The 23,879-nt window shown below is 42.7% G+C and overlaps 3 protein-coding genes across 15 annotated transcripts in view; 2 read left to right on the top strand and 1 right to left on the bottom strand.

Moving 5' to 3' along the window:
- The window catches only part of LOC127442936 (gastrula zinc finger protein XlCGF8.2DB-like), a 426,143-nt gene that overhangs the window by 226,647 nt on the left and 175,617 nt on the right, over window positions 1-23,879 (top strand). The gene's annotated exons all lie outside the window — the stretch shown is intronic.
- Window positions 1-23,879, bottom strand: part of LOC127442957 (gastrula zinc finger protein XlCGF8.2DB-like) — a 261,498-nt gene that overhangs the window by 68,950 nt on the left and 168,669 nt on the right. For 3 of the 11 annotated variants that reach the window (XR_007897562.1, XM_051701400.1, XM_051701395.1), the window contains exons 1-2: window positions 12,514-12,585; window positions 12,031-12,182 (exon numbers count right to left, since the gene is read on the bottom strand). The exons of 3 other annotated variants lie outside the window; for them this stretch is intronic. Coding sequence is in view for 3 of the 8 variants with exons in the window: in XM_051701400.1 (XP_051557360.1) it covers window positions 12,031-12,115 (85 nt within the window). In the remaining 5 variants the exon portion in view is untranslated. Of the gene's footprint in view, window positions 1-12,030; window positions 12,185-12,513; window positions 12,586-23,879 lie in introns of those variants that run through there. 5 more of the 11 variants (XM_051701401.1, XM_051701396.1, XM_051701402.1 and 2 more) reach the window with 4 other exon arrangements.
- Window positions 1-23,879, top strand: part of LOC127442873 (gastrula zinc finger protein XlCGF57.1-like) — a 291,640-nt gene that overhangs the window by 128,608 nt on the left and 139,153 nt on the right. The gene's annotated exons all lie outside the window — the stretch shown is intronic.

Here is a 23,879-nt window from a genome sequence, read left to right as displayed (position 1 = left end):
TTTGGGCCATTGGAAGGCGCCCAGCTGAAAAGCCGTTACTGCGTAGTACGCTGTCAGAGACAAAGCTTCGGATTTAGACCAATTAACTCTGTATCCAGAGAACTTAGAAAAGGAATTCATAATTTTGAATTATAGATCTAGTAGGGTCAGAGATGAATAATAAAATATCATCTGCGTAAAGCAAAAGCTTATGCGTCAAACCTCCCGCCACCACCCCTGTAAAATCATCCTCCTTTCTTATCGCGGCTGCTAATGGTTCCAGGGTAAGACAGAACAATAATAGGGAAAGAGGGCAACCCTGCCGGGTGCCCCTATCCTGAGTAAAATAATCTGAAATTAATCCATTTGTTTGTACCACCGCTATTGGGTGTCCATAAAGTAACTTAATCAATCCAATAAAAATATTCCCGAACCCATACATTTCAAAAATCTTAAAAAGATAATCCCATTCTACCATATCAAACGCCTATTCGGCGTCAAGTGAGATGGCAGCGACTGAAGTCTGATAATTTGCCACTGACCACATGATATTGATGAAACGCCTAATATTATCAGAAGAGCTACGGCCCAGAATAAACCCCATCTGATCTATAAGAGATGTCGTAACTTAATCTGTTAGCCAAAATTTTGGACAATATTTTAATATCTAGCTGGATCAGGGAAATTGGACGCTAACCTTACACTTGCTTGGATCTTTGCCCTTTTTAAGAATCAGACTGATCCCGGCTTGTGTCATGGTTGGCGGAAGCTTTCCATTCTTTAATGATTCTGTATAAACTTCTAGCAAAAGTGGAGCCAGTTCTGAAGCATAAGATCTAAAAAATTCAGCATTAAAGTCGTCTAGCCCCGGGTTCTTACCTGTAGGCAAGGCCTTAATTACCTCAACAGGCTCCTCCAAGGTTATCTCAGAATCAAGAGAACTTTTTTGCTCAGTTGTCAGTTTAATATTTAGTATTTCATATTTCACCACCAGCAGATTTCACTAAGGGAATGGTAGAAAAAGACTCTCTGTTTTATATATCTAGCCAGAGTTTCCCTGCCTTGTCCCCCGACTGAAAGTATGCCCTGAATAGCCAAAACTCCACCTTCTGTGACAAAATAGTATTATATCTATATTTCAATCGGGTCAATTCTCTGAGGCCATCAGATGACATTCGGCGCTTCAGCTTTGCCTCGGCACTTTTAATCTTCCCTTCCAATTCCGTGAGTTCTTGTGCTTTGGATTTTTTAGTGAAAGAGGCATACTGTATGATCCGGCCCCTAAGAACCACCTTAAGTGTCTCCCAAGCAAAGCCCATAGACATTGATTTCAGCCTTTAGCATTTGTTGGAATTCAGGATTTTGCAAAAGGTATACATTAAAGCGGCAACTATATGATTTCTTTTTCTCCGTATGTGGCAACACCTTTAAACACACCAGAGCGTGATCGGAGACAAAAATGTTTCCAATTGAGTGATCAACAACAGATGAAATGAGGGACTTAGATATATATATATATAAAAATCGATTCTAGAGTAAATCTTATGGACTGATGAAAAAAATGTGTAGTCCCTACCAGATGGGTTCAAAAGTCTCCAAATATCTGTAAGACCAAGATTTTTACACATCCTGTGAAGCGTCAATGTTGCTCTAGGGGGCTTGCACATTTTTGCTTCACTATGATCAAGGACTGAGTCCATCAAAATATTGAAGTCTCCTCCCAATATTATATCATGAGGGGTGCCAGCGGCTTGCAACCTCCCTTCAAGATCTATAAAAAAGCCCTGATCAATGTTAGGTGCATTATTATTAGCCAAAATAAGACTTAGTCCCTGAATTTCAGCTAAAACAATAATGACTCTTCCTAATTTATCATTAATCTGTTTGAGACATTTGAAAAAGCCCACCCCATATCTTCACAAATTTTTCAGCTTCCTGTGGAGAAAGGTGCGTTTCTTGAAGAAACACTATATCATATTTCTTACGCTTAAGAGAAATAACCTTCCTCCTTTTTATGGGGTACCCCAACCCATTCACATTCCACGTGGAGAGACAAAATCCACTCATATTAACATTTTACATTTTGACATATAAGAAAAAAAGATTGTGTGTCAAAAACAAGATTATAAAGACCACATTCCAACATCAGTGCAACCCACAAAACCCGAACATCCCCCGGAACAAAACAAACAGAAAAAAGAAAAACAGCGCCAACTGGCATCCATTCCTCCAAACTCAAACAGTCCATGTATGCCTATGAGAACCCCGTGACAACTTTGCCATCGGATTGCTCAAGTCCGGTGTTTCTATAAAAATTTTGTGAGACGGAATTACACAGCAAAAGATAATCTACAAAACAAACTCCAGCCAATAGGCAGAATAAACACAAAAAGCATGTAGATTCATCCATAAAACTGTCCTGAAGATGTGACACTCCACAAAATAAACTCCAGCCGCTAGGTGGAACCAGCACAAAAAAAGGAAAAGAAAAAAAGAGGCGCGCAGGTGTCTTAAACAGTCACGTGAATGTTCAGTGAGCCGGTCCACTCGGCTGCAACATGAATGCAAACAAATGACTTACTCCAATGACTTTGCAAGAAATACTCCACAAAACAAACTCCAACCAATAGGTGCAATAAGCACAAGGAGTGTGTAGATTCATCCATAAAACTGTCCTGAAGGTGTGTTGCTCTACAAAATAAACTCCAGCCGATAGGCAGACCAAGCACAAAGAGTGTGTAGATTTGTCCTAAACGTGTGTTACTCTACAAAATAAACTCCAGCCGCTAGGCGAAGCCAGCGCAAAAAGAGCACGCAGATTGTTCAAACAGTTAACGTGTTCAACCGGTCTACTCGGCTGCAACGTGTGCACAACAAGACGACCCATTCACTCCATTGACTTTATAAAGGACATCGCTTGCTATGGGCATGTACGTTTCACGGCCATCCCCATCATCCACTCTCAACCCGGCCAGGAACACCAGTGCAAAAGCAATCCTCCGTCGATGCAAAAGTCTCCCGCACTCCCCGAATCAACCATGCCTCTCTCCCGTTGAGCTCACAAAGTCCGAGAAAAAGAAAATGCCGCAGTACCTCCAAGAAAGCCCTCCCCTAACCCCCGCCTCGGGCAACACAAGATCCCCACTGGATGATCCCAGAAACCTGGCCAGAACCGATCGGGGCCCGTCTCCCCTCCGCGGACCGCCCAACCGGATCCCCTGTGCTCGCTCAACCCCCAACCCACAGCCTGCCATGTCGAGCAGACCCGGAAAGAGCCCATACAGGAATTCCACCACACCACCCCCCGCCCCCCCCACCCCCTCCAGGACTCCCACGATACGGATGCCACTCTGCCAGCCACAGCCCTCCAAGTCCTCCAACCTCTCCCAGACATGCCCCAAATCCAACCAGGTTGCCAGTGGACCAGCAGACAATTCCCTCTCCGTTAACTCCAGGCAATCGATCCGTTTCTCGACATCCCCCACTCCCGCAACCACATCAGTAAATTTAGCCTCAGTGGCGGTGACCGATCGTCGCACCACAGCAAGATCCCCCAAGTCAGCAATGGCCCCCATCAGCACCACCGACACGCCCAACATCTCCCGCAGTGCCTCTCGGATCTCTCCAACCAAATCGACTCCTCGGCTTGGGGCCCGCCCGGGGCCCGAGGACCCCGAATTCCCTGACACACTGTCCTCCCAGAACAGCCATGAAACAAAGTGCATTGAATTCCACTGGTCTATGTCATAAAAAGTATTAAAACTAGCAAAGTGCGCAGAGCTCGCCGTTCACATGTCCGATCCTCGCATGGTGAAACGTGACTCTCCCCAATTAATTTTCTTTTATTTGTGTCACACAGAAGAACAAGTCATTCGAGTTTGAGATGATAAAAAGGTGGGTAAAAGATGAGAGAATGATCATTTTGGGGTCAACTATTCCTTTATTATTCCCTTATTTTTTACATTAAAAAAAGCTTCACAAAGCTAAAAGATAAACTTATTTGTATGTACTGTATATTGTTTGTGTGATATAAACATGAATGTGACAATTTCTATGCCCTTGCAATATGACACACAAGCCACAAGGACAACTTTTGACACTTTAGGTTCCTGTTTTAAGATTTAAAGCGAGTCTCTATGAACTGAGTATTGAGATGAAGACCTGGGATATTATTGTTTTTTTTCCCTTTTTTGTTCTGCGTAAGAAAGAAAGTCATATGGATTTTAATGAGGGTGAGTAAATTATGACAGAATTTAATTTCTGGGTGAACTATTCCTTTAAGCATATTTCACTGATTCTTGAGACAAGGGAGTTTGAAATTAATTTGAAAAAGATATATTTGTAGATAGAGGTCTCAGCTAACGAACCATGTAAGGGAACCATGTTGCTAATTTGGTACTAGAAAATCACTTGCCATTATATCAAACACTGCTGAAAGCTATCTGGTTTGTTCAATGAAGCTTAACATTGTCTTTGTGTTTGTTTTTGAGTTGCCACAGTATGCAAGACTGGCATGTCTTAAGGTCAATATTAGGTCAAAAATGGCAAAAAATAAACAGCTTTCTCTAGAAACTTGTCAGTTAATCATTGCTTTAAGGAAAAACTGAAGATTTCATTTAAAGGTGTACACTACAGTCTTCAAAGACTAAGGACATCTGGCTCTAACAAGGACAGAAGACTTGTGGAAGGCCAGATGTACAACTAAACAAGAGGATAAGTACATCAGAGTCACTAGTTTGAGAAACAGATGCCTCACATGTCCTCAGCTGACAGCTTCATTGAATTCTACCCACTCAACACCAGTTTCATGTACAACAGTATAGAGAAGACTTAGGGGTGCAGGCCTTATGGGAAGAATTGCAAAGAAACAGCCACTTTTGAAACAGAAAAACAAAAAGAAAAATTTAGAGTGGGCAAAGAAACACAGACATTGGACAACAGATAACTGGAAAAGAGCGTTATGGATATTAATCCACTGAGCTTTTGTGGGATCAGCTAGACTGTAAGGTGCGTGAGAAGTGCCCGAAAAGACAGCCACATCTATGGCAAGTGCTACAGGAAACGCGGGTGAAATATCACCTGAGTATCTGTACAAACAAACAGCTAGAATGCCAAGGATCTGCAAAGCTGTCATTGTTGCATGTGGAGGATTTTTTGATGAGAACTCTTTGAAGTAGTTTAAGAAGTTCTGAACATGTTATTAATGTCCTGACTATACATTGTGATAAGATGAATGCCACTTTGGTGAATAAAAGTACCAATTACTTTCCATAAAAGCAAAATCTGTACATTATTCCAAACTTTTGGCTGCCAGTGTATATATAAGGACATTTATATTTATATGATTATAACCACAGAATCTGCACTTTAATGCTCACCCTCAGCCATGTCAAAAACACATGTCAAAATAAAAGCACGATTCAAAATAAAAGCATGACGGTAAAATGGAAGAAATATAATATTCACTGAAGTAATATTAATAAATGATTAATAATAATAAAGCAATATATCACAAGCAAGAGTGCTGTTGAACTGAATAAAAGATTGTTAAAAACCAATGGTATGTTGAAAAGTAATTTCTTTTTTCCTTGTTAAAAGTATTTTAAAAAGTAATTGTTCTATTTTCACGTTAAAAGTTTTTAAGAATTGATTTGATTAGACACCCTTTTGTTAATGAAATTAAATTCAAAACATTAAAAAAAGATAAAACAATATTTGGGGAAAAATAAAACAGATTTCAGTAGGGCCCTACTTAAAAACACTTAAGCAATGCATTCTTAATTGAGAAACACTTGCATGCATTTCTTTTGATTTATTATTTACATTGAAATTCAACTTCAAATGTAACATTTTAAATGTGTATTCAATAGCACATTACCATATTAGCCATGGTTTGGAAATTGGTATAGAGAACTGTGAAATCTCACTGGTATTGGTACAGTGCATCCGGAAAGTATTCAGAGCGCTTCACTTTTTCTACATTTTATGTTATGTTACAGCCTTATTCCAAAATGGATTCAATTCATTATTTTTCTAAAAATTCTACAAACAATACCCCATAATGACAATGTGAAAGAAGTTTGTTTGAAATCTTTGCAAATTTATTAAAAATAAAAAACAAAAAAAATTACATGTACATAAGTATTCAGCCTTTGCCATGACACTCAAAATTGAGCTAAGGTGCATCCTGTTTCCACTGATCATCCTTGAGATGTTTCTACAACTTGATTGGAGTCCACCTGTGGTAAATTCAGTTGATTGGACATGATTTGGAAAGGCACACACCTGTCTATATAAGGTCCCAAAGTTAACAGTGCATGTCAGAGCACAAACCAAGCCATGAAGTCCAAGGAATTGTCTGTAGACCTCTGGGACAGGATTGTACAGGAATGAGGCACAGATCTGGGGAAGGGTACAGAAAAATGTCTGCAGCATTGAAGGTCCCAATGAGCAGTGGCCGCCATCATCCGTAAATGGAAGAAGTTTGGAACCACCAGGACTCTTCCTAGAGCTGACCGCCTGGCCAAACTGAGTGATGGGGGAGAAGGGCATTAGTCAGGGAGGTGACCAAGAACCCAATGGTCACTCTGACAGAGCTCCAGCATTTCTCTGTGGAGAGAGGAGAATCTTCCAGAAGAACAACCATCTCTGCAGCACTCCACCAATCAGGCCTGTATGGTAGAGTGGCCAGACGGAAGCCACTTCTCAGTAAAAGGCACATGACAGCCCACCTGGAGTTTGCCAAAAGGTACCTGAAGGACTCTCAGACCATGAGAAACAAAGATTGAACTCTTTGGCCTGAATGGCAAGCGTCATGCCTGGAGGAAACCAGGCACCGCTCATCACCTGGCCAATACCATCCCTACAGTGAAGCATGGTGGTGGCAGCATCATGCTTTGGGGATGTTTTTCAGCAGCAGGAACTGGGAGACTAGTCAGGATCGAGGGAAAGATGAATGCAGCAATGTACAGAGACATCCTTGATGAAAACCTGCTCCAGAGCACTCTGGACCTCAGACTGGGGCGAAGGTTCATCTTCCAACAGGACAACGACCCTAAGCACACAGCCAAGATAACAAAGGAGTGGCTACGGGACAACTCTGTGAATGTCCTTGAGTGGCCCAGCCAGAGCCCAGACTTGAACCCGATTGAACATCTCTGGAGAGATCTGAAAATGGCTGTGCACCGACGCTCCCCATCCAACTTGATGAAGCTTGAGAGGCCCTGCAAAGAAGAATGGGAGAAACTGCCCAAAAATTTGTGTGCCAAGCTTGTAGCATCATACTCAAAAAGACTTGAGGCTGTAATTGGTGCCAAAGGTGCTTCAACAAAGTATTGAGCAAAGGCTGTGAATACTTATGTACATGTGATTTTCTTCGTTTTTTATTTTTAATAAATTTGCAAAGATTTCAAACAAACTTCTTTCACATTGTCATTATGGGGTATTGTTTGTAGAATTTTGAGGAAAATAATGAATTGAATCCAGTTCGGAATAAGGCTGTAACATAACAAAATGTGGAAAAAGAGAAGCGCTGTGAATACTTTCCGGATGCACTGTACCAACTACTGAAATGTTGGTATTGTGACAACAATAATCACATGTATGTGACTTTATTTTTGTTATGGATTTCCCAATGTGGATACTGGATTTGCCCTTTTCAGAGAGCTCAATAAAATATTCAAATTATTTACACCCCTAGTAACCATAGTGTCACCATGGTATTTTGTAGTAAAATCACAGAAACAACTAAATTAAACATGGTTACTATATGGACTACTTGTGCTGACTGACAGGATGACAAAGAGAGCGCGCCAAGCGTATGACGTCATTGCTATGGTATCCAGACACATTTCAGCAGATTTTCAGAAAGACTAGAATGAAAGTATCGTCAAATCAACGTGCAATGCTTCGAAATTGCGTGTCTTCTCTGCAAATAATACCAAAGACAATAGCGAGAAAGAAAATGAGTACATCAAATGTAGAAAAAAATCAGTGAGCCTACCAGCTGAAACTCGGACATAATTACAATGTTTAGAGAACTGTCGACACACCTCTTCAAAACGGGACGTCTGGACACCCTACTTAAACGCAACAAGAAAACAATCCCTCAACAAGAAAACAATCCCTCATACAACATTTAATGCCATGACCTTATGAATTAAAGACTTGTTGCTCTGATTTAAGACCTTTTTAAGGCCTTATTTTGCGGAAGGGTGAATTAAGACTTTTTAAGACCCACGGAAACCCTGCTTTATAGACACCCGGTAGCGGCGGTACAAACAAATGGATTAATTTCAGATTATTTTACTCTGGATAGGGGCACTCGGCAGGGTTGCCCTCTTTCCCCATTATTGTTCTGTCTTGCCCTGGAACCATTAGCAGCCATAATAAGAAAGGAAGATGATTTTCAGGGGTGGTGGCGGGAAGTGTGGCGCATAAGCTTTTGCTTTACACAGATGATATTTTATTATTCGTCTCCAACCCAATAAGATCTATGCCTTGCCTCCATAGAATTACTAATTTCTATTTCTAAATTCTCAGGATAGTGTCAGTTGGTCTAAATCCGAATCTTCTGCTCTGACAGCGTACTGCCCAGTAACAGCTTTCCAGCCGGGTGCCTTCCAGTGGCCCAAACAGGGCATTAAGTATTTGGGCATTTTATTCCCAGCAAATTTATCTGATTTAGAGTTAATTTTGACCCCTTAATAAAAAGGTTTTTGAGCGATGTGGACAGGTGGGCTTCATTACATTTATCTATGACTGGGAAGGTTAATGTTATTATAATGAATTGTATTCCAGAATTTAACTACCTGCTACAATCTCTCCCTGTAGATGTCCCCCTCTATTATTTCAAGCAATTTGATAGCATAGCGAAGTCCTTCATTTGGAATGGTAAGCATCCTAGACTACATTTTAATAAATTACATAGGCCGACTGACAAAGGTTGGCTAGGCCAACGCAAGATTTTGTTTTATAATTATGCATTCGGTCTCAGACATTTGGCTCACTGAGAGAGCCCCTCCCTGGTTTTGTATTGAACACGAAGTTCTTGCCCCTATTTCGCCATTACAAAGCCTGTCTATAAAACTAATCGGAAAAGTTAAGTTACACTCCTTTATCTCGCATTTGCACTCGGTATGGACAAAAGTGTCCAGAGTGTTTAATTCTTACATTTATTTAAATGTTGCCTCAAGCATATGGCAGAACCCAAAATTATGTATTAATAAGTCCCCTTTCTGCTGGTCAGAGTGGATTGCGAGGGAGGTTACCACACTCGGTGACCAATGAGAGTGGAGTGTTGAGATCCTTTGAAAATATGGTTCAACATTTTGGGATTCCCAGATCTCAATTCCATAGGTATTTACAGCTGCGCCACCTGCTCTGCATTGTTTTTGGAAGTAGAAGACACACCCCTAAAACGGCAGATACTCTGGGAGAGGTGATTACTGCTTTTGGAAAAGGTCATGAGGCATCAGTGTATTACTACCTGCTAATTCAGAGTCTGGAGGACGGAGCTTTATCTTCTATCAAGAGATTATGGGAGAAAGATTTAAACCTGGTATTGGAGGAGGGATTGTGGGCTAGGATTCTAAAAAAACGTCAAGTCTACATCTAGAGATGCAAGGGTGCACCTTATGCAATTCAAGATTTTTGATTCTATTGGACCCCCTCTAGATTGTATAGGCTTGGTCTTAAAGACACTCCCACCTGCTGGCGATGCCAATCAGAAGATGGAGACACAACTCATGTTTTTTGGGGGTGTGTTAAGAAACAAGAATTTTGGTTGAAGGTTCAGAGTTTTGTGTGTGACGTTTTGGGCACTCAAATTTCGTTTTGCCCCAGACTCTGTATTTTGGGAGATGGGGCGGTCATAAATTTGGGGGATAAATAGGGGTGGGCAACATGACCAAAATCTTATATCACGATATGAGTAATTTTAGATCACGATAACAATATATATTGCAATATAATAGTTTTTTTCTGGAAAACCAATAAAAATAAGTTAACAATAAATAACCATATTGTAATGCCTATTTTTGGAAAACCTAATCAGTGAAATAAATACTTTTTAAATGAAAACTAATTCCTCTTATATAATATTATCTTTATTTAGAACATGACAAAGAAATGTAAAAATAAAATAAACACACAGTTTTAAATCAACTCAATTTCACATTATGCCACATTTCAGTATGATATCATTTTGATCAGATTTATTATAAACTTTCCTCAAGAAACTGAATATCTTTTCAAATCAAAAGTAACAAATTAAAACGGAATTAATACAGAGCGCATCTTTTGGCTTACATAATATTCTTTAGCGTGCTTCATTTTTAGGTGTTAAAACATATTGTTTGTATTACCACAAGTGTTTATTGTTGCGCGACAGTTTGTATCAGCTTTTGTGAACCAGATGTCGCACCTGTTTTAATAACAAGCTCCCATTCATTTTCTTAACTTTTCTTTTGATCACATCAACAAAAATTCATCAAATGATGGAGACGTACAGATTATCAAGTGCACCTCGGCATGTTAAAAAGATGATTCAGGTGTCTGGATCACAGTGATGCTGTCCCGTAGGGCTGTCAAAATGGCTGAAAAACTAAATTCGAATTTCTTACTTAAATAATAGTAATATTCAAATTACTTTATGTTAAGAGTAAAAAAAGTACTGTATTGTCTCCTAAGCCCACAAGAGGGCGCAAGCGAGCACAATGAGCAAATATAAACCAAATCAAGAATCGCATTTTTTATTGAAAAGAAATGACATGACTTTGTTTAAAGTGTATAACGTTTTAAACAATCGTTCATAAATGAAATATAATTTCCTAAATGTGCACGCAAGGAAATTGAGGTAACAAAAGTGCATATAAGTGGAAATGAATCAGTAATTTGACAGTGTAATGTATTATGTTAACACAAAATGGCAAACTGTCATTCCGAAACTATCCACTCACTCATACATCTTGTACACCTCACTTGTACATTTAATGCTGGCCCCTCGTCATGACATTCTCGAGAAAACTCTTCAGGATGAGAAGACTGTTGTTGTGGAGTGATATAGAAGCGGTTTCTTACACAATTTACAAATTACGTTGGTTTTGCCAACAATTTCGCCTTCGATACTCTAGAAACAAAAGAAGCGCTACACAGCACTTAAGATGTTTTGGTGAAAGTAAGATCCTCTCCGACTCCTCACTCTCTTTTTCCGCCATTTTTCAAATTGCCGCATCTAATGGGTTGAACTGGATAGGCTAACAAAAACAAACCGTGTCAGCTACGTCATCATCATGTCTCGCGCGCCTCCTGACACACCTAAAATTTCGAATATTCGTCGAATTAAAAAAAAGAAATGTGCACATTCGAATGCAAAAACCGTGCATTCGAATGTGCAATTTTTTTTTTTAATTCCACGAATATTCGAAATTCGAATTTTTATTTGACAGCCCTACTGTCCCGGCAGTGTGTCAGTCAGACCACAGTGGACTTCTGCCTCCTCCGCTGTTGAGCGCTCAGAACCGGCCCGCAAAATCAGAATTGCAAAGAATCAGCCACGAGTGTATTGGCGCGTTTGCGCCGTTGCCTGATCTGCATAATTCCTTTCGTGAATCTGGCGCTAAACCAGCGCACAAATAACTGGCAAATTCATCCCCTGCTCAAGCCTGGTTTCAGTTTCACGTGAAGCATGCCCACTGATAGATATGGTCACGCTGCGCACATGAATAATTTACATATCGCGATATACACGATATAGCAAAATCATTGTCGATTGACACTTTATATCGTCGACATGACATATATCGTCATATCGCCCAGCCCTAGGGATAAACACATAAAAAACTGGGTTCTGACCAGTATCATGATTGGCAGGCAAATAATTTTAAGGGGATGGAAGTTGGATGGAGCGCCCTCATTTACGGAGAAGAAAGTCATCTACTGAAATTTTGATATCGTGAACACAATTTTATACATATATTTCATAAGTACAATAATATCAATAATATCTTAAGGAGTAAAACTTCTAATGATGAAACAAGAATAAATACAAACCTCTTTGTTCTTCAGTATCTTCAGTTTTTATCCCACATGTTTGTGTAATACTGATGTCTTCACTCTCTTCTTTAATAAACTCCATCTTTACAGCAGTTTGTCACACAGATCTCGTTTCATCTGGAGTTTTTCTTCCGTATCTGGAAACTTTTCTTCATCATGTTTAAGATGTTGGAAAAATCAACAGACAGAAAAAGAAATGTGAAGTTATTCTTTCTGTTTCTCATGTGGAAATGTGTAAAGCAGCACAGAAAATAACACAAACATGTTGCGGCATTTATAAGAGAACAACTATCAGAACTTCACATAAAACTTTACGATGATATTTATATTCTGTAATAATCAAGACACACTTATTTCATATTAATACATTAAGACGATCTCAATAATATTAAAACATTGTAGGAACACATTTAAAATAACTTAAAAAAGTTAGAATGTTTTGTAAAGTTTTAAACCCATTAAACTCTGAAAAACACAAACCTTCTGCAGTCAAACAACAACAAGAGAATCACGGCGCAGCCCTGATGACGTCACTAACGCACATGGCGGATCAGAGAAACAAAATAAAAGTCCTTTCACTCTGAGACGTTTTGACTAAAACCAGAAAATGAATATAATAATAATAATAATAATAATAATAATAATAATAATAATAATAATAATAATAATAATAATAATAAATAGTCCAGTGTTAGTAGGCAGTTTTTATTCTTTGTTGAATATCTCTGGTGCAACAAACAATAACATAAACCATTTAGATGCAAATAAAATATTAATAATAATTAAAACAATATAGGCACATTCAATGTCACATTTATTTCCTAAATTTGGATAATTTATGAATAAATTAATGTTGTGCAATTGTGGCCACAAAATCCATCAAAGAGATTGTTGGCACAGGCTGTGGGGTTAAACTTAAAAAGAAAGAAACATAAAAACATAAAAGTCAATAAAAAAATATTTTAAATCTAACAAACAGAACTTGTCTGACACATTTGTCTGATATAATTATTTTTATTATTAATATGATTATGATTCATTCGAACCATTTAACAATGGTACTATAATGGTTGTGACACCTTTGTAAATCACTTAAAGGGATAGTTCACCCAAAAAATGACTTTTTTTCACCCTCTTGCCATGCCAGATTTGAATGACTTTCTTTCTTCTGCTGAACATAATATATAATATATAAGCTTTAGATCACGTGTCAGGAGCCGCTGCAGTAACCAGAACCAGAGAAACTGTTGGCACTAAAGCACAGAAATAATCTAGACACACTTATTTCATATGAATAACTCAAAACGATCTCAATAATATTAAAACATTGTTGGAACATATTTAAAACACCTTAAAATCAATTTAGAATGTTTTGTAAAGTTTTAAGCCAATTAAACTCTGAAACACACAAACACACAAAACTTTTTGCAGTCAAACAACAACAAGAGAAGTCACCGATTGGGATGTGCGGATCAATCCTAAATATCGCTACTTCCGATACTGATGTTGCATCAGAAATATCGATCCTCACACAAAAATATTGATTCTACATTTTTTTTTTTTTTTTTTACTAGTGATATTATTATTTGGTTACCATGAACATGAACAAAAATCATAAGCTTCAAAGTGAAATAAAAATGATTAGGCTATATTAGTAAATACTTGTGCAGCATGGGAACTATTTCTTCTTTCGCTCATCTTAACATGCATAAATACTGAAAGACACAAGCAGACAAGCTTTTTCACCGGTCGTAAACAATCGAGTCTCCCTGATAATCGGGTCTCCAGGGGGTTACCGTTTGTAATTCCTGATGAAAAACATATTGTGTTATGGTGATAGCTGATATAGCCTGCATGCTAACCGCTCTCAGTTTTTCAGCAGTACAGATGTCTGTAACATTGTACTATAACAGGCCATTTAAAAGGAACAAGTATATTTAATCCTATACTGTAATTTACAGTATAAATTCATAACGTTTATAATGCATGGATTTCAGGCTGGGAACTATCAATTTATTTTTTATGTTGTAATCAATATAAAGATTTCTTTAATGTTGTTTTCTTTATTATGTCATTAGTATATAACGTTATCAAGTTTAATTGTTTTGATTTTGAATTACTCAATTCATTTAATTTATAGGGTCAAAATGCTTCAAACTGTCTTCTTGAATTCATAATTATTTTAATAATGATCATTTACAGTTCTCTTATTCCAAAAATATTGTTTGATATTTTACCAGATTTTCGCAACACATTTAAAATTGTCACATGGCATTAATTGTAGTTCCCTATCTGTCACTCACTCGACGTTGTGTCGATGTAGTGACAGTAGGGGTCACTCTTGGGAGCCCCAAAACACATCCGGTCTTTGATAAAAGACCAATGAAAATTGGCGAGTGGTATTTGCATACTACTCCCCCGGACATACGGGTATAAAAGGAGCTGGTATTCAACCACTCATTCAGATTTTCTCTTCGGAGCCGAACAGTCGATGTTCACTGAGCTGAATTCCACGACCGTTCATTCACCTCTGCTGGATCTGACGGTGCATTTCAGCGGTTTCTCCCTGCTCTGCACTGGTGCACTGCAGAGAACGCCCCTGGGTGCTTCGGCAGAAATAAAAGAGTATATTTCACTAAAAGAGCGGCACACACGGAACATCTTTTTAAAGATGCGTCTTTTTAAAGATGCCTTTCCGTTTGTGTGTTATTCCTGGTTGCGGTCGTTATCTCTCGCCTTCTGATGGTCACGATCACCGTCTTTCGTGTCTGGGCCCGACCCACGCGGAGACAGCATTCATGGATGGATCATGTACTCATTGCAAGAACGAGACCATGGCAACGTTGCGGTCACGGCTAGCCTTTGTAATAAAGCAAGCCACCCCAGCGGCTCCCCGCCTCGGTCCTTCTACCTACGGGTATGAGGCCAGCTCGGCAACCAAATGGGACCACCTCCGCCGGGTATCCCCCCACGGACCTCCCATTCCCCAGCACGCTCGTCTACCCCGATCGGGCTTCCGGATGAGTCCGCCGGCTCATCTCATGGCGAGTTCGACCTCTTGTTCGTCCAGTTGGACGCAGAAGCCTCAGCTGGGCTCCCCCCCTCGGGTACGGTCGCCCAGTCACAGGCTGACGCGGAGATGACGGACATGCTTTCCCAGGCAGCCGTGAGCGTCGGGCTAGAGTGGAACCCTCCGCTTTCTCCTGAATCCTCGTGGCTTGATGATTGGTTCCTGGGCTCGCTGCGCCGCTCACAGCCACGCCCAGCCCCTGTTCCTCTCTTCCCGGAAGTGCACGAGGAGCTGACAAGGTCATGGGAGGCACCTTTTACTGCCCGGTCCCGATCTTTCAGCTCCCCCGCCCTCACTATCGTTGATGGTGGGGTGGCCAGGGGCTATTCGGCGATTCCCTCGGTGGATAAGGCGCTCGCGGTGCACCTATGCCTGCAGAGCGCCGCCACCTGGCGCGGGCGCCCAAAGCTCCCGTCCAAGGCCTGTAGGATTACATCATCCCTGATGGCCAAAGCCTACAGTGCCGCTGGACAAGTCGCCTCCGCCCTGCACGCCATGGCTCTCCTGCAAGTCCACCAAGCCAAGGCGCTAAAGGAACTGCATGAGGGTAGTTCCACCCCGGTATTGATGCAGGAGCAGCGCTCGGCAACCGACCTTGCTCTCCGGGTGCAGTCTCTCGGGTGGGCGATGTCCACCTTGGTGGTCCAGGAGCGCCACCTTTGGCTCAACCTGGTCGAGATGGGAGAGGCCAACAGGGCATGGTTCCTTGGTGCCCCCATTTCCCAGGTTGGCCTGTTCGGCAACACCATCGAGGACTTTGCCCAGCGGTTCTCGGCAGTAAAGCAGCAGACGGAGGCTATCCGGCACATCCTGCCCCGGTGCGGCTCAAGATCCTGCACCCCGCCTGCTCGTCGCCAAGGGCATTCCCCTGCGGTGACTGCACCGGCTCCACTGCAGCCCGCCCCTGCGGCCCGGCCCCGGCGTGGAGCCCACCACAGAAAGCAGAAGCCACCCACGAAAGGCTTCGAATCGCCCCTGAGATGGGCGACCCAGGGACGACGAAACCCACTGCTCTGGAGCTGGTAAGCAGACCACTCCATCCCCCGGTGGAGGGCCGGAAGGAGAATCTTTTGTTGCCTTTTCATTTAACTTTGCCGCATGCCCAAGTGGCTGCGGTACCCAAGAGTTCAGCAAAAGAGTGGTTTCCTTGTTCCCTGGGTCACATACCCAGTGTGCACAGCCGTCATCACAACCACCATCCACCATTCCATTTTGGCAGGTTTGGCGCTCCAGCAGCATTCTCCCCACCCCTGCACGCCCAGCTGTGGCACAGATCCGCCCCCGATGTGACAGTCTCCATGGGTCACGAGGACAGGCCTCTTCCTCCCCCGTCCCAGGCTGTTCCGGGGGTGGTCACAAAGAGCCAGGTAAGTGCTTCGATATCAGGCTTCGCCCCGCCACGAGGCCCCACCTGCCGGTACGTCCGACGAGATTGTCCCCTTGGTTGCCCTCGCCCAGAGCTTGGATGAGTGGCTTGCACTTTCCAATCCGTCGCGATGGCTGGTCCAGTCTTCCGACTCGGCTACGCGATTAAATTCAGGTGTCCGCTTCAAGTACAAGTTCCTCCATTTCAGCCTGGTCTTGTCCCCTCACATCTTCACGAAGGTCGCAGAGGCAGCCCTTGCCCCGTTAAGGGAAGTGGGCATTCGCATCCTCAACTATCTCGACGATTAGCTAATCCTAGCTCACTCTCGGGATGTGTTGTGTGCACACAGGGACCTGGTGCTCTCACACCTCAGCGGACTAGGGCTTCGGGTCAACTGGGGAAAGAGCAAGCTCCTCCCGATTCAGAGCATCTCTTTTCTCGGCTTGGAGTTCAACTCAGTCTCATTGACGGAGCGCCTCATGAACGAGTGTGCATAGTCGGTGCTGACTTGTTTGAAGGTGTGTAGACAGAAGACAGCGGTTCCACTGAAACTGTTTCAGAAGCTCCTGGGCCATATGGCATCCTCAGCGGTTGCCACTCCGCTCGGATTGATGCATATAAGACCGCTTCAGCACTGGCTCCAGACTCGAGTCCCGAGATGGGCATGGCGCCACGGGACACATCGCATGGCCATCACGCCGGTCTGTCACCGCCTCTTAAGCCCTTGGACTGACCTCACATTTCTACGGGCAGGCATTCCCCTAGAGCAGGTCTCCAGGCGCATCGTGGTTACGATAGACGCTTCCAAAATAGGCTGGGTTGCTGTATGCAATGGGCATGCAGCTGCCAGCTCCTGGACAGGCCCGCAGCTACGTTGGCACACCAACTGCATGAGTTGCTGGCAATTCTGCTCACCCTGTGGAGGTTTTGGCCGTTGATCCAGGGCAAGCATGTGTTATTTCGGACAGTAAACACAGCAATGAGAGCATATATCAACCAACAAGGCGGTCAACGCTCCCGTTGTATGTCACAACTCGCCCGCCATCACCTCAAGTCGCTGCGAGCCACTCACATCCTGGGAAAACTCAACACTGCAGTGGATGTGCTGTCACGGCAGGTTACCCTCAGGGGAGAGTGGAGACTCCACCCTCAGGTGGTCCAGCTGATTTGGAGTCGATTCGGGCAGGCACGGGTAGACCTGTTCGCTTCCCAAGAATCCTCCCACTGCCCGCTCTGGTACACCCTGACCGAGGCACCTCTCAATATAGACACGCTGGCACACAGCTTGCCCCCTGGACTTTGCAAATATGCGTTTCACCCAGTGAGCCTACTTGCACAGACCCTGTGCAAGGTCAGGGAGGACGAGGAGCAGGTTGTCCTGGTAGCACCCTACTGGCCCACCCAGACGTGGTTCTCGGACCTCACGCTCCACGCGACAGCCCCCCCTGGTGAATTCCCCTGAAGAAGGACCTTCTTTCTCAGGGACGGGGCACCATCTGGCACCCATGACCAGACCTCTGGAATCTCCATGTCTGGCCCCTGGACGGGACGTGGAAGACTTAAGCGGCCTACCACCTGCAGTGGTAGATATGATCACTCAGGCTAGGGCCCCCTCTACGAGGCGCCTGTATGCCTTGAAGTGGCATCTGTTCGCTAAGTGGTGTTCTTCCCGACGCGAAGACCCCCAGAGATGCGCAGTTGGATCGGTGCTTTCCTTCCTGCAGGAGAGGTTGGAAGGGTGGCTGTCCCCCTCCACCATGAAGGTGTATGTAGCTGCTATAGCGGCACACCACGACACAGTGGACGGTAAGTTCTTAGGGAAGCACGACCTGATCATCAGGTTCCTGAGAAGCACCAGTAGGTTGAATCCCTCCAGACCACACCTCATTCCCTCATGGGACCCCTCTGTAGTTCTTCAGGGTCTACGGAGAGCCCCCTTTGAGCCCCTGCAGTCAGCTGAGCTTAAGGCACTCTCTTTGAAGACTGCCCTCCTGACTGCACTCACTTCCATCAAGAGGGTAGGAGACCTGCAAGCGTTCTCTGTCAGCGAAACGTGCCTGGAGTTCAGTCCGGGCTACTCTTACTTGATCCTGAGACCCCGACCGGGCTATGTGCCCAAGGTTCCCATGACCCCTTTTAGGGACCAGGTGGTGAACCTGCAAGCGCTGCCCCAGGAGGAGGCAGACCCAGCCCTGACGTTGCTGTGTCCGGTGCGCGCTTTACGCATCTATTTGGATCGCACACAGAGCTTAGAATCTCTGAGCAGCTCTTTGTCTGCTTTGGTGGACAGCGGAAAGGAAGCACTGTCTGCAAGCAGAGGATCGCTCACTGGCTCATTGACACCATATGGCATATCACGCCCAGGATGTGCTGCCCCCGGCAGGGCTATGAGCCCATTCTACCAGGAGTGTAGCGGTCTCCTAGGCCTTGACAAGTGCCTAACAGACATTTGCAGAGCAGCGGGCTGGGCAACACCCAACACCTTTGCGAGGTTCTACAATCTCCGGGTGGAACCGGTTTCGTCCCGTGTAGTGGCAGGCACAAGCAGCTAAGTCCAGGACAGCTGGCCAGGTGTATAGCTTGTGCATAGCGCCTTTCAGCTCCCCTGAGCTGAAGACGTGTGCTGTTGACTCCCAGTAGTGTTCACAAACTGTGTTCCCTGGATGATTTCCTCCGAGCCCTGTGGCAGACGAGTTCACGGAGAAACTCGCTGCTGGCTCAGTACATGTGCTAACTAAGCCCTGTACTGGGGTAGGTGCTCCGCATGTGTTGGTTCCCCATAGTTAACCCCATGCAATGTATATCTTCTGCTAATTCATTTCCCTGTTGGTAAACTGCATCTTCCTTGGGCAGAGGCCCCTCTGCCCCAGTCACCATGCTTGTAGGAACTCCTCCGCCATAGGGTAGGACCTATCATGGGACTTCTCCACATGACATACTTCCGACAGAGCTCTGCAAGACCATGTAACGTATTTCCACTCAAAATACCCCCCCGATGTAGACCTGGTGGCCCCAGTCGGTTAATTCCTTTTTTTAGGGAGAAAAATAAAAGCGGATAAGAGGCCACGACTGGGCTAGCCTATCTCTATCTTTTGGGCAGTCAACTTGTCCCCAAAGGGCTGTTCGACACTCATAACAGCATTGGGGGAGGTTATGTGTCAGCCAGGTGTGCTTGCCACAAGGCTCATAGTGGTCTGCCCGTCACACACCGTCAGTTCACGTAACACAGTTCAGCCAGTTATGACGTTTCGTATAGGGACCCCTAGTGTCACTACATCGACACAACGTTGCGTGAGTGACAGATAGGGAATGTCCTGGTTACTTGCATAACCTCCGTTCCCTGATGGAGGGAACGAAACGTTGTGTCCCTCCTGCCACAACAGTGAACTACCCGTTGAAATGGCCGAGACCTGGTCTCGGCTCCTCAGCACAAAACCTGAATGAGTGGTTGCATACCAGCGACTTTTATACCCGGATGTCCGGGGGAGTGGTATGCAAATACCACTCGCCAATTTTCATTGGCATTTTATCAAAGACCAGAGGTGTTTCAGGCTCCCAAGAGTGACCCCTAGTGTCACTACATCGACACAACGTCTCGTCTCCTCCATCAGGGAACGGAGGTTACGCAAGTAACCAGGATGTTTCCTACTGCTATCATTCCACAGAGCCATTTCCATGCAAAATGAGTTGCATGAACAATCAATCCTCTGTTCTCCTACCAGCCTTTCTTTAAAATGGGTAAGGGTAAATGGGTATGGGTAAAAAGGGTCATCTCTGGAAAAGTCTGGGGTGTGACAAGTCTAATAGGTCAGTGTCGTAATTGTAATGCTACATACATTAACTCATATTAGACACATATTTCTGCTTCATATGTCATTTTATTATTCCACTGTTTTCAGAAGTTATACAGAGCTATTTTGTCACTAAATGTTTAAGAATAACTCCTGAAAACAATGGACTAATATAATGACATATGAAGCAGAAATATCTTTAACTTTGATACTGCTGACATATTTTTTTTAAAGCACGTCACGACTGTAAAGTTGAAGCTTTCATAGAATTCAGAATTTAAAACTTTTAATTACAAGTTCTTAAAATAATGTAATGGTTTTTAGTCGTCACAATCTTGTAATTACGGTAATTCAGATACCATAAAACATTTTTACTGTTTTAGTAAACAAAGTAATTTTAAGAAGCTGAATATACTGTAGATATAGACCTGCAGAAGAATGTTGATATGTGTATTAAGACATAATGCTCAGTTATATTGAATATCATAATCCAAATTAAACTGACCAACCTAAAAATTGGACATCTCAATCCACATCAGAAATGATGCAATTATGATTACCAGAACCACTTAGTAGTAGTAGGATGAACAATCAGATAAAATCACATCTCACATTCAATGTGTTTTGTAAAAGCAGAGCAAATAAATGCCATTACCAAGTGACCTTTCTCAGAACCTTTGACACTTTTCAGATAACATTCCTATCATACAAACACATGTGCATGTTAATAACACAAAATAGGGGCCTGGGTAGCTCAGCGAGTATTGACACTGACTCCCACCCCTGGAGTCGCGAGTTCGAATCCAGGGCGTGCTGAGTGAATCCAGCCAGGACTCCTAAGCAACCAAATTGGCCCAGTTGCTAGGGAGGGTAGAGTCACATGGGGTAACCTCCTCGTGGTCACTATAATGTGGTTCTCGCTCACTGTGGGGTGCGTGGTGAGTTGTGCATGGATGCTGTGTGAAGCCTCCACATGCGCTATGTCTCCGCGGTAATGCGCTCAACAAGCCACGGGATAAGATGCGTAGATTGACGGTCTCAGATGCGGAGGCAACTGAGATTCGTCCTCCGCCAGGCGGACCGAGGTGAGTCACTACGCCACCACGATTGATTAAACAATAAAAAATATAAAAAATAAAATAAATATATATAGAATACACAATAGACAATATGTATATATATATATAAAATATATATATGTACAGTACATACATACACACATACGTAGTGCAAATCTAAATACAAATAGGTTATATAAAGTGCAAGGGAATGTAATGGCAGAAGAGGTTGAATGTGTTGGATAATATAAAAAGACAAGACTGTGTATTGCACATTAATTATTGCTCAATGGGGCAGTTTTAACTGTTCATGAGATGGATAGCCTGGGAGAAATTTTTTTTCCTGTGCCTGACAGTTCTGGTGCTCAGAGCTCTGAAGCGTCGGCCAGAAGGCAACAGCTCAAAAAGTAGTGGGCAGGGTGAGTGGGGTCCAGAGTGATTTTTTTCCAGCCTTTTTCCTCACTCTGGAAGTGTATAGTTCTTGAAGGGAGGGCAGGGGGCAATCAATAATCCTCTCAGCAGTCCGAACTGTCCTTTGTAGTCTTCTGATATCCGATTTCATAGCTGAATCAAACCAGACAGTTATTGAAGTGTAGAGGACAGACTCAATGACTGCTGAGAAGAACTGTATCAACAGTGCCTGTGGCAGGTTGAACTTCCTCAACTGGCGAAGGAAGTACAACCTCTGCTGGGCCTTTTTCGCAATGGAGTCAATGTGGGTCTCCTACTTCAGGTCCTGTGAGATGGTAGTGCCCAGGAACCTGAATGACTCCACTACTGCCACAGTGCTGTTTAGAATGGTGAGGGGGGGGACAGTGTTGGGGTGTTCCTCCTAAAGTCCACAATCATCTCCACCGTTTTGAGCGTGTTCAGCTCCAGGTTGTTTTGACTGCACCAGACAGCCAGCTGTTCAACCTCCCTTCTGTATGCAGACTCATCGTCATCTCGGATGAGGCCGATGACAGTGGTGTCATCTGCAAACTTCAGGAGCTTGACAGAGGGGTCCTTGGCGATGCAATCATTGGTGTAGAGGGAGAAGAGTAGTGGACAGAACACACATCCCTGGGGGGCACCATTGCTGATTGTACAGGAGCTGGAAGTGAATTTCCCCTGTCTCACAAGCTGCTGCCTGTCCATCAGAAAGCTGGTAATCCATTGACAGATAGACATGGGAACAGGTAGTTGGTGTAATTTAGTCTGGAAAGAGTGGAAGCTGTTATTACAGCAAAGGGGGAAATTGATGCCTAAGGTTTTGAAATCAAATGTTCATCGAGCACATATGGTGTCCACAAACGTTTGGCCATATAGTGTATCTATCAAAAATGTATTTACAAAATGCCCAGATACTGTCATATTTTCTAAATATTTTCAAGACAATTAGAAAATAATAAAATATATTTTGATGTTTTATTTTTCATAAATCAAAGAGATAATGCAACAAAATTAGGACAAATCAAGAATAGGATTCATTATTTTCACACTGAAATTTTATGAGATGCAACTGGCTGTCAAACACATATTGATCTACACATAACACATAAGCTACACTTAAGTTACACATACGCTATATATGTATTTTCTCAGGCACTTATTGAGTCTAAATAGAACAACAACTTTCAAATTTCAATAGTACACCCAAATTACAATAGTCATATCATACTGTTCATGAGTTACACTTGCTATAGTTTACTTCGATGTTATTTCTTCATCAACCAGCAATGTCAAATGCAAATCTAATCAATCACTGAAACATCAGTGCCACCTTGAGTAAAAAAAAAAAAAAAGTATAATATGTTTACATGCATATGGGGTACTGAAACTCACCATTGTTGATAGCTCATTGTTGCACAGAAAATCAGCGTGATATAGTGTTTATTTTTTATGAATATAGTACTCATTTCTCTTGTAATAAACAAAGAAATAGATATTATGTGATAATAAACTTAAATAGATATGAAATAATCAAAAAATATAATTTATGGAAGTGTGGAAAAGAAAACCCAGACAATCTTACACACCTCAGGTCTTTAGAGACCTTATACACTTTTGATACATAGCCCCTTAAACTCTGGTGCATTTTTTGTTTGCCGCTTGCAAGTTTTTGCAATCAAATTGAAAAGCTCACCATTCACACATACTGTGGACAAATTGCAAAAAATTGGTCTTATTTTCAGATTCATATTTCAGATTGATAGTTCACCCAAAAATGAGAATGCCCTCCTCATTTACTCACCCTCATGCCATCAAAGATGTGTTTCTTTCTTCTGCTGAACACAAAGATTTTTAGAAGAATATTTCAGCTCTGTAGGTCCTTACAATGTAAGTGAATGGTGATCAGGCATTTGAAGCTCCGAAAATAACATAAATGCAGCATAAACGTAATCCATATGACTCCAGTGGTTAAATTTATAGAGCAATATGAGGGTGTGGGTGAGAAACCATATTTAATCAATATTCAAGTCCTTTATTTACTATAAATATATATATTTTTTATGCACATTCAAGTTCTTCTCTTTTTTGCCAATTCACATTTTTTGTGCATATCACCACCTACTGGGCAG

This window comes from Myxocyprinus asiaticus, chromosome 6 (genome assembly GCF_019703515.2).
Source record: "Myxocyprinus asiaticus isolate MX2 ecotype Aquarium Trade chromosome 6, UBuf_Myxa_2, whole genome shotgun sequence".
NCBI classification, from domain to species: Eukaryota; Metazoa; Chordata; class Actinopteri; order Cypriniformes; family Catostomidae; genus Myxocyprinus; species Myxocyprinus asiaticus.
Note: the sequence above shows the minus strand (reverse complement) of the source record. Positions and strands in the feature narration are given on the sequence as shown.